The following is an 11,119-nucleotide window of genomic DNA, read 5'->3' as shown; positions in this document are numbered from 1 at the left end:
ACACCCCGTTAATTATGACGCCCCGTTAATTAATTATAACGCCCCGTTGTGTTATCAGGCCCCGCTGGGGCTTCCGGTGCTGCCTCATTTCCTGACCCCAGGGCCGGGGGGGCCCTATAGAGCCCTATAGAGCCCTATAGAGCCCTATAGAACCCTATAGAACCCTATAGGCACCTATAGAACCCTATAGAACCCCTGACTGCCTGGGGGGCCCTATAGAACCCTATAGAACCCTATAGAACCCTATAGAGCCCTATAGGCACCTATAGAACCCTATAGAACCCCTGACTGCCTGGGGGGCCCTATAGAACCCTATAGAACCCCTGACTGCTGGGGGGGCCCTATAGGCACCTATAGAGCCCTATAGAGCCCTATAGAGCCCTATAGAGCCCCTGACTGCCTGGGGGCCCTATAGACAAATATAGAACCCTATAGAACCCTATAGAACCCCTGACTGCTGGGGGGCCCTATAGGCAAATATAGAACCCTATAGAACCCTATAGAACCCCTGACTGCTGGGGGGGCCCTATAGGCACCTATAGAGCCCTATAGAACCCTATAGAACCCCTGACTGCGTGGGAGGCCCTATAGGCACCTATAGAGCCCTATAGAACCCTATAGAGCCCCTGCCTGCCCTATGGGCCCCATAGCATCCCTGTACGTCTTTCTGCTCCATATGGGGCCTCGTCCTGCCCTATGGGGTCTCCCTGTCCCCCCGTCCCCAAAAGCCCCTATGGGGTCTCTATAGGTCACTCTTACGTATGGTCCCCATGTACCATCCCTATGGACTCCCCCAGACCTATGGGGCCCCCATCCCACCCTATGGGGTACCTATAGGTCACAGATACAACCTATAGCCCCCCCCCACACCCCATAGAGCCCTATAGGCTCCGCCAGGACTCCCATCTGACCCTATGGCATCCCTATAGGCTCCTATAGCATCCCTATAGACCCCCCCACCCCATAGCATCCCTATGGCCCCCCGGCCCCTCCTCTCACCCTATGGTTCCTATGGCCCCCCCGGCCCCTCCTCTCACCCCATGGTTCCTATGGCCCCCCCGGACACCCCCCTCACCCTATGGTTCCTATGGGCCCCCCCGGCCCCTCCTCTCACCCTATGGGGTCCCTATGGCCCCCCCGGCCCCTCCTCTCACCCTATGGTTCCTATGCCCCCCCCCCCCACACCCCCCTCACCCCCCGGGTCCCCGCCCCCCCGCTCCCCCCCCCCCCCTCCCTCCAGGGGGCGTGGCCTCGCCGCCCGTTACCAATTAAGGCTCCGCGCGCGCCGCGCGCCCCCCCGGCTGCAGCTGCGACAGCGGCGCGCGCGGACCCAGCGGATCCTCGCGACCCCCCGGAACCCCCCGGGACCCCCCGGAACCCCCGGACCCCCCGGGACCCACCGGGACCCCCCGGCGCATCCGGTGAGCGCGGGGAAAACGGGGGGCGGGGGGACCCGGAGGGGTTTGGGGACCCCCTGAGGGGGATCTGGGGGTGTCATGAGTAGACCTGTGGGGTTTGGGGACCCCCTGAGGGGGATCTGGGGACCCCCAGTGGGGTTTGGGGACCCCCTGAGGGGGATCTGGGGGTGTCATGAGTAGACCCTGTGGGGTTTGGGGACCCCTGAGGGGGATCTGGGGACCCCCAGTGGGGTTTGGGGACCCCCTGAGGGACCCCGGGGGTGTCGTGAGTAGAACCCCCCAGAATGGGGCTGGGGGACCCCCCGGTGAGGTTTGGGGACCCCCTGAGGTGGATCTGGGGGTGTCGTGGGGAGAACCCCCGAATGGGGCTGGGGGACCCCCGGTGAGGTTTGGGGACCCCTGAGGGACCCCGGGGGTGTCGTGAGGAGACCCCCCCGAATGGGGCTGGGGACCCCCGGTGAGGTTTGGGACCCCCTGAGGTGGATCTGGGGGTGTCGTGGGGAGAACCCCCCGAATGGGGCTGGGGGACCCACTGGGGGTTTGGGGACCCCCTGAGGGGGATCTGGGGACCCCCGATGGGGTTTGGGGACCCCCTGAGGGATCCCTGGGGAGTCGTGGGGAGAACCCCCCGAATAGGGGTGGGGGACCCCAGGTGGGGTTTGGGGACCCCCTGAGGGGGATCTGGGGGGGATCATGAGGAGAACCCCCCCAAATGGGGCTGGGGGACCCTCGGTGGGGTTTGGGGACCCCCTGAGGGGGACCCCGGGGGTGTCGTGAGTAGAAACCCCCCCGAATGGGGCTGGGGGACCCCCCTGAGGGGTTTGGGGACCCTCTGATGGAGATTTGGGGGAGTCGTGAGGAGAACCCCCCCAAAATGGGTCTGGGGTCCCCCCTGTGTGGAGAGCAGGGGGGACCGGTTTGGGGTCTGGGGGCCCCTCTTGGGCTTGGGGGGACCCCTGGACACCCCGTTTGGGGACTCGGAGGGTCCGGGGTGGGGGGGGGGGGGGGCGGGGCAGCCCCCTGGGGTGACGTCACGGGCGTGGCCGAGCGCGCTGAACTGGGCACCCCCCTCCCCCCCCCCCCCCGAAATCCCCAGGTGGGGTGCGGGGGGTGTCCCCCGGTTTGGGGTCCCCATTGGGGTGTCCCCCAGTAGAATCGTCACTGTTACAGGTGCGGGGGGTGTCCCCTGGTTTTGGGGTCCCCCCAGACGCACGGGGGTGTCCCCCTAATGTGGGGTCCCCTTTCTGGCTGCAGGGGGTGTTCTGGTTCGGGGGTCCCTGTTGTGGATGCAGGGGGTGCCCCCCAGTTTGGGGGTCCCCCCCAGTTTGGGGGTCCCCTTTCCGGCTGCAGGGGTGTCCCTGATTTAGGGGTCCCCATTATGGATACACGGGGGTGTCCCCTGTTTCGGGGGTCCCTGTTGGGGATGCAGGGGGTGTCCCCCCATTCGGGTGATGTGTCCGGGGGTGTCCCCCAATTCGGGTGATGTATCTGGGGTGTCCCCCAATCCGGGTGATGTGTCTGGGGGTGTCCCCCCATTCGGGTGATGTATCTGGGGGTGTCCCCCAATCCGGGTGATGTGATGTGTCCGGGGGTGTCCCCTGGTCCAGGGGGTGTGTCTGGGGGGTGTCCCCCAATTTGGGTGATGTATCTGGGGGTGTCCCCAGTTCGGGTGATGTGTCTGGGGGTGTCCCCAATTCGGGTGATGTGTCCGGGGGTGTCCCCCCATTCGGGTGATGTATCTGGGGGTGTCCCCCAATTCGGATGATGTGTCCGGGGGGGTGTCCCCCATTCGGGTGATGTGTCCGGGGGTGTCCCCCCATTCGGGTGATGTGATGTGTCCGGGGGTGTCCCCCAATTCGGGTGATGTGTCTGGGGGTGTCCCCCCATTCGGGTGATGTGTCTGGGGGTGTCCCCTGATCCAGGGGGTGTGTCCGGGGGTGCCCCAATTCGGGTGATGTATCTGGGGGTGTCCCCCCATTCGGATGATGTGTCTGGGGGTGTCCCCCCATTCGGGTGATGTGATGTGTCTGGGGGTGTCCCCCCATTCGGGTGATGTGTCTGGGGGTGTCCCCCCATTCGGATGATGTGTCTGGGGGTGTCCCCCCATTCGGGTGATGTGATGTGTCTGGGGGTGTCCCCCCGTTCGGGTGATGTATCTGGGGGTGTCCCCCATTCAGGTGATGTGTCTGGGGGTGTCCCCCCATTCGGGTGATGTGTCCGGGGGTGTCCCCCCATTCGGGTGATGTATCTAGGGGTGTCCCCCCATTCGGGTGATGTATCTTGGGGTGTCCCCCAATTCGGGTGATGTGATGTGTCCGGGGGTGTCCCCCAATTCGGGTGATGTGATGTATCTGGGGGTGTCCCCCCATTCGGGTGATGTGTCCGGGGGTGTCCCCCCATTCGGGTGATGTATCTGGGGGTGTCCCCCAATTCGGGTGATGTGATGTGTCCGGGGGTGTCCCCCCATTCGGGTGATGTGTCCGGGGGTGTCCCCCAGTTCGGGTGATGTGATGTATCTGGGGGTGTCCCCCAGTTCGGGTGATGTATCTGGGGGTGTCCCCCGATTCGGATGATGTATCTGGGGGTGTCCCCCCATTCGGGTGATGTATCTGGGGGTGTCCCCCAATTCGGGTGATGTATCTGGGGGTGTCCCCCGATTCGGATGATGTATCTGGGGGTGTCCCCCAATTCGGGTGATGTGATCTGTCTAGGGGTGTCCCCCCATTCGGGTGATGTATCTGGGGGTGTCCCCCCATTCGGATGATGTGTCTGGGGGTGTCCCCCAATTCGGGTGATGTGATGTGTCTGGGGGTGTCCCCCCATTCGGGTGATGTGATGTGTCTGGGGGTGTCCCCCGGTTCGGGTGATGTGTCCGGGGGTGTCCCCCCATTCGGGTGATGTGTCTGGGGGGGTGTCCCCCAGTTCGGGTGATGTGTCTGGGGGTGTCCCCCAGTTCGGGTGATGTGTCTGGGGGTGTCCCCCCAATTCGGGTGATGTGTCCGGGGGTGTCCCCCAATTCGGGTGATGTGTCCGGGGGTGTCCCCCCATTCGGGTGATGTGATGTATCTGGGGGTGTCCCCGGGTTCGGGTGATGTATCTGGGGGTGTCCCCCCATTCGGGTGATGTGTCTGGGGGTGTCCCACTCAGGTCTGCAGTGACGCCCCCTCCCCGGGGGGTGTCCCCAGTTCGGGGGGTGTGTCCGGGGAGTGTCCCCAGGTGGGGACGTGTGTCCGGGGGTGTCCCCTGATCCAGGGGGTGTTTCCGCGGGGTGTCCCCAATTGGGGGGGTCTCCCCATTTCGGGGGGTGTCCGGGGGTGTCCCCAAGCGGGGGGATGTGTGTCCCCAGTTCGGGGGGTGTCCCCATTTGGGGGGGTGTGTCCGGGGGTGTCCCCCGTTCGGGGATGTGTCCGGGGGTGTCCCCAATAGGGGGAATGTGTTCGGGGGGATGTGTCGGGGGGTCTCGGGGGTGTCCGTGGGGATGTGTCGGGGGTGTCGGGGATGTGTCGGGGGGTCTCGGGGGTGTCCGTGGGGATGTGTCGGGGTGTCCGTGGGGATGTGTCGGGGGGTCTCCGGGGGTGTCCGTGGGATGTGTCGGGGGTGTCCGTGGGGATGTGTCGGGGGGTCTCGGGGATGTCCTTGGGGATGTGTCGGGGGTGTCCGTGGGGATGTGTCGGGGGTCTCCGGGAGTGTCCGTGGGGATGTGTCGGGGTGTCCGGTGGTGCCCGTGGGGATGTGTCCGGGGTCTCGGGAGTGTCCGTGGGGATGTGTCGGGGGTCTCCGGGGGTGTCCGTGGGGATGTGTCGGGGGTGTCCGGGGTGTCCGTGGGGATGTGTCGGGGTGTCCGGGGGTGTCCGTGGGGGTGTGTCGGGGGTGTCCGTGGGGATGTGTCGGGGTTGTCCGTGGGGATGTGTCGGGGTGTCCGGGGGTGTCCGTGGGGATGTCGTGGGGGTGTCCGTGGGGATGTGTCGGGGGCTCTCCGGGGTGTCCGTGGGGAGATGTGTCGGGGGTGTCCGGGGGATGTGTCGGGGGTGTCCGTGGGGATGTGTCGGGGGGTGTCCGGGGGTGTCCGTGGGGATGTGTCGGGGGTGTCCGGGGGATGTGTCGGGGGGGATGTGTCCGGGGGATGTGTCGGGGTTGTCCGTGGGGATGTGTCGGGGGGTCTCGGGGGTGTCCGTGGGGACGTGTCGGGGTGTCCGGTGGTGCCCGTGGGTCTCGGGGGTGTCCGTGGGGATGTGTCGGGGGTGTCCGTGGGGATGTGTCGGGGGTGTCCGGGGGATGTGTCCGTGGGGATGTGTCGGGGGTGTCCGTGGGGATGTGTCGGGGGGTCTCGGGGGTGTCCGTGGGGGTGTGTCGGGGTGTCCGTGGGGATGTGTCGGGGTGTCCGGTGGTGCCCGTGGGCGCCCCGCCGGGGGGTCCCGTCCCGTCCCGTCCCGTCCGCTCTGACACCCCCCCCTTCCCCCCCCCCCACAGGTGCCGCCCCCTCCGCGCGCAGGCGCCGTCGCCTCCCCCTCCCACCCCCCTCCCACCCCCCCGCCCCCCCCCTTGCAGGATGAGCGCGGGCGCGCCCCGGCCCCGCGCGCAGGAGGCGCCGTCCCGCGCCGAGGCGGACGCGGAGATGCCGGCGACCGAGAAGGACCTGGCGGAGGACGCGCCGTGGAAGCGCATCCAGCAGAACACGTTCACGCGCTGGTGCAACGAGCACCTCAAGTGCGTGCAGAAGCGCGTGGGCAACCTGCAGACCGACCTGGGCGACGGGCTGCGGCTCATCGCGCTGCTCGAGGTGCTGAGCCAGAAGAAGATGGGCCGCAAGTACAACGCGCGCCCCACGTTCCGCCAGATGCAGCTGGAGAACGTGTCCGTGGCGCTCGAGTTCCTGGAGAGGGAGAACATCAAGCTGGTGTCCATCGGTGAGAGGCGAGGGGGGGGGGCACCCCGAGTGGGGGCAGCGAGCGGCGGGGGGGGCGCCCCGAGTGGGGATGGGGCGCCCCGAGTGGGGATGGGGCGCCCCGAGTGGGGACGGGGCGCCCCGAGTGGGGATGGGGCGCCCCGAGTGGGGATGGGGCACCCCGAGTGGGGATGGGGCACCCGAGTGGGGATGGCGCCCCGAGTGGGGATGGGGCACCCGAGTGGGGACGGGGCGCCCCGAGTGGGGAACAGGGCACCCCGAGTGGGGGATACACTCCGAGTGGGGATGGGGCGCCCCGAGTGGGGATGGGGCGCCCCGAGTGGGGAACAGGGCACCCCGAGTGGGGGATACACTCCGAGTGGGGATGGGGCGCCCCGAGTGGGGAACGGGGCACCCCGAGTGGGGACGGGGTGCCCCGAGTGGGGGGGCACCCCGAGTGGGGATGGGGCGCCCCGAGTGGGGACGGGGTGCCCCGAGTGGGGATGGGGCACCCGAGTGGGGATGGGGCGCCCCGAGTGGGGGGGGCACCCCGAGCAGGGGACGGGGCACCCCGGGGCGGGGGGGGGCGCTGCGGAGTCACCCGGAGCGACGGGCGGGCTTTGGGGAGCCCCCCAGGACCCTGATAGTAGCGCGATGACTTTGGGGAGCCCCCCAGGACCCCCATAGGAACACGATGCTTTTGGGGAGCCCCCCGAGCGGTGGGCGGGGTCTGCAGAGCCCCCCAGACCCCTAGAGCAATAGGCGGCCTTTGGGGAGCCCCCCAAGACCCTCATAGGAACACGATGCTTTTGGGGAGCCCCCCGAGCAGCGGGCGGGGTCTGCAGAGCCCCCCAGGACCCTCATAGGAGTGTGATGCCTTTAGGGAGCCCCCCCCAGGACCCTTATAGTAGGATGATGCTTTTGGGGAGCCCCCCGAGACCCTTATAGTAGCACGATGGCTTTGGGGAGCCCCCCCCGCCCCCCAGAGCAATGGGCAGACTTTGGGGAGCCCCCCAAGACCCTCACAGTCGCACGATGCCCCCCCCAATGGCGCACTTGGGGATCCCCCCTCCATGCCCTCCCCCCCATGGCAATGAGCTGCTGGGGGGGCCCCGAAAGGGGTGGTGGTGGGACCCCCTCCCCGGAGCCTTTGGGGCCCCCCCATCCGCCAGTCGGGTGCTGGGTGACCCCCCCTGGGGCTCCATAGAAGACCCCCCCCCCCATTTTAGCCCCCCCGGGCTCCCCCGCTTCGGGAGCGCCCCCATTTGGGACCCCCCCATCCCAGCCCCCCGGCTCGGGCCCCCGCGCCCCTCCCCGCCCCCTCGGCCCCATCACAAAGGCGGGGGGGCCGCGCCCGCGCCCCGCGCAGGAATGCGGGGGGGACACGCGCGGGACCCTCGTCCCGCGGGGGGGTGGGGTGGGGGGGGGCGGGGGGGCCCCGCCCTGCGGTTCCCACAGCCCGCGGGCACAGATTGCGGCGCGCGCCCCGCCCGCCCCCCCCCCACGCGGGTCCCCCCCCCCCCGCCCGCCCGTGGGCTCCGGGGGGTCCGGGGGTCCCGGGGTCCCCGCGGGGGGTCCCGGGGGCTTCCCGGGGGGGCGGGGGCGGGGCCGCCGGGGGGCGGGGCCTCGCTGGAGCCCGAGCCCATATAAGGCCAAAAAATGCTGGAGCGGGGGGTGGGGCCGGGGGCGGGCCCGGGGCCCATCCCCCACCGCCCCGCGCGCCTCTCCCCCCTCCCGCGGGGCGGGGGACCCAGGCGTCCGGGAACCCGCCATCACCCCCACAACGGGGACCCAGGCGTCCGGGCACCCGCCCTTACACCCCAAAACCGCCAGCGGGGACCCAGGCGTCCGGGCACCCGCCCTTGTCCCCCCCAAAACCGCCAGCGGGGACCCAGGCGTCCGGGAGCCCTCCCAACCCCGATAACGGGGACCCAGGCATCCGGGCACCCGCCCTTACACCCCCCCACCCCCCCCCCCAAACCGCCGATGGGGACCCAGGCATCCGGGGAGCCTCCCAACCCCAGTAACAGGGACCCAGGCATCCGGGCTCCCGCCCTTGTGCCCCCCCCCCCAACCACCGATGGGGACCCAGGCGTCCGGGAGCCCTCCCACCCGCAATAGCGGGACCCAGGCGTCCGGCTCCCGCGGTGACACGCCCCCAGACCGCCAGCGGGGACCCAGGCGTCCGGGCACCCCCCACCCCCCCCCCCGGCGCCGCGTCACCCGTGTCCCCATCGTGGGGGTGTCTGGCGCCCTGTCCCCGTCCCTGCGCTGGCACCGCGTCCCCCGTGGGTCTCCCGCTGTGTCCCTGTCCCCTTAGGGCGCGGTGTCCCCACGGTGTCCCCACGGTGTCCCCATCCCAGTGAGGGCGCGGTGTCCCCACGGTGTCCCCACGGTGTCCCCACGGTGTCCCCTCGGTGTCCCCACGGTGTCCCCATCCCATTGAGGGCTCAGTGTCCCCCCCACAGTGTCCCCATCCCAGTGAAGGTTCAGAGTCCCCCTCCCCATGAGGCTGCAGTGTCCCCCTATGGTGTCCCCATCGCCGTGAGGGCTCGGTGTCCCCATCCCATTGGGGGCTCAGTGTCCCCATGGCCGCGAGGGCTCCGTGTCCCCCTCGGTGTCCCCATCGCTTTGAGGGCTCAGTGTCCCCCTCGGTGTCCCCATGGCCGCGAGGGCTCCGTGTCCCCCTTGGTGTCCCCATGGCCGCGAGGGCTCCGTGTCCCCGCTCTGTCCCCATTGCTGCAAGGGCTCGGTGTCCCCATGGCCGCGAGGGCTCGTTGTCCCCCTTGGTGTCCCCACGGCTGCGAGGGCTCAGTGTCCCCACTCTGTCCCCATTGCCGTGAGGGCTCCGTGTCCCTTGTGGTGTCCCCATCCCCCTGAGGGCTCAGTGTCCCCATCCCCCTGAGGGCTCAGTGTCCCCATCCCCCTGAGGGCTCAGTGTCCCCATTGCTGTGAGGGCTCAGTGTCCCCATCGCTTTGAGGGCTCGGTGTCCCCATCCCCCTGAGGGCTCAGTGTCCCCATTGCTGTGAGGGCTCGGTGTCCCCATCCCCCTGAGGGCTCAGTGTCCCCATCGCTGTGAGGGCTCCGTGTTCCCCTCGGTGTCCCCATGGCTGCGAGGGCTCGGTGTCCCCATTGCTGCAAGGGCTCAGTGTCCCCATTGCTGTGAGGGCTCCGTGTCCCCCTCGGTGTCCCCATCCCCGTGAGGGCTCAGTGTCCCCATCGCTGTGAGGGCTCGGTGTCCCCATCCCCGTGAGGGCTCAGTGTCCCCATCCCCGTGAGGGCTCGGTGTCCCCATCGCTTTGAGGGCTCAGCGTCCCCCTCGGTGTCCCCGACGCCCCTCCCCCCGCAGACAGCAAGGCCATCGTGGACGGGAACCTGAAGCTGATCCTGGGGCTGATCTGGACGCTGATCCTGCACTACTCCATCTCCATGCCCATGTGGGACGAGGAGGACGACGAGGAGGCCAAGAAGCAGACGCCCAAGCAGCGGCTGCTGGGCTGGATCCAGAACCGCCTGCCGCACCTGCCCATCACCAACTTCAGCAAGGACTGGCAGAGCGGCCGCGCGCTCGGCGCGCTCGTCGACAGCTGCGCCCCTGGTGAGGATGGGGGACATGGGGACATGGGACATTATGGGGACACGGGACATCATGGGGACATGGGACATCATGGGGACATGGGACAGCATGGGGACACGGGGCGCTCGGCGCGCTCGTCGACAGCTGCGCCCCTGGTAGGGACACGGGACATCATGGGGACATGGGACATCATGGGGACATGGGGGACATGGGGGGACATGGGACATCATGGGGACATGGGACAGCATGGGGACACGGGGCGCTCGGCGCGCTCGTCGACAGCTGCGCGCCCGGTAGGGACATGGGACATGGGGGGACATGGGGGGACATGGGACATCATGGGGACATGGGGACAGCATGGGGACATCATGGGGACATGGGGACATCATGGGGACATGGGACATGGGGGGACATGGGGGGACATGGGACATCATGGGGACATGGGACATCATGGGGACATGGGACATCATGGGGACATGGGGGGACATGGGACATCATGGGGACATGGGACATGGGGGGACATGGGACATCATGGGGACATGGGACATGGGGGGACATGGGACATCATGGGGACATGGGACATCATGGGGACACGGGGCGCTCGGCGCGCTCGTCGACAGCTGCGCGCCCGGTGAGGACATGGGACATGGGGGGACATGGGACATCATGGGGACATGGGACATGGGGGGACATGGGGACATGGGGGGACATGGGGACATGGGGACAGCATGGGGACATGGGACATCATGGGGACATGGGACATGGGGGGACATGGGACATCATGGGGACATGGGACATCATGGGGACATGGGGCGCTCGGCGCGCTTGTTGACAGCTGCGCGCCCGGTAGGGACATGGGACATGGGGGGACATGGGACATCATGGGGACATGGGACAGCATGGGGACATGGGGGGACATGGGACATGGGGGGACATGGGACATCATGGGGACACGGGGACACGGGGCGCTCGGCGCGCTTGTCGACAGCTGTGCGCCCGGTAGGGACATGGGGACACCATGGGGACATGGGGGGACATGGGGACAGCATGGGGACATGGGGACATGGGACAGCATGGGGACATGGGACAGCATGGGGACATGGGACAGCATGGGGACATGGGGACACGGGGGGACATGGGGACATGGGACAGCATGGGGACATGGGACATCATGGGGACATGGGACATGGGGACAGCATGGGACAGCATGGGGACATCATGGGGACATGGGGACACGG

At 68.4% G+C, this 11,119-nt stretch overlaps 1 protein-coding gene across 1 annotated transcript; it reads left to right on the top strand.

Annotated features, from left to right (window-relative positions):
* Positions 1-1,309: 1,309 nt before the first annotated feature.
* On the top strand, positions 1,310-9,902 carry LOC309452460 (filamin-A-like; the record flags this gene model as incomplete). The annotated part of the gene is made up of 3 exons (XM_082077083.1): positions 1,310-1,421; positions 5,889-6,325; positions 9,654-9,902. Coding segments are annotated over exons 2-3 (607 nt in total), but the record flags the coding sequence as incomplete, so codon positions are not given.
* Between the last annotated feature and the right edge of the window lie 1,217 nt (positions 9,903-11,119).

This window comes from Streptopelia decaocto (assembly GCF_964273445.1).
Source record: "Streptopelia decaocto genome assembly, contig: HAP1_SCAFFOLD_2366, whole genome shotgun sequence".
Lineage (NCBI taxonomy): Eukaryota > Metazoa > Chordata > Aves > Columbiformes > Columbidae > Streptopelia > Streptopelia decaocto.
The sequence above is the reverse complement of the archived record's forward strand: the minus strand, read 5'-3'. Positions and strand labels throughout refer to the sequence as shown.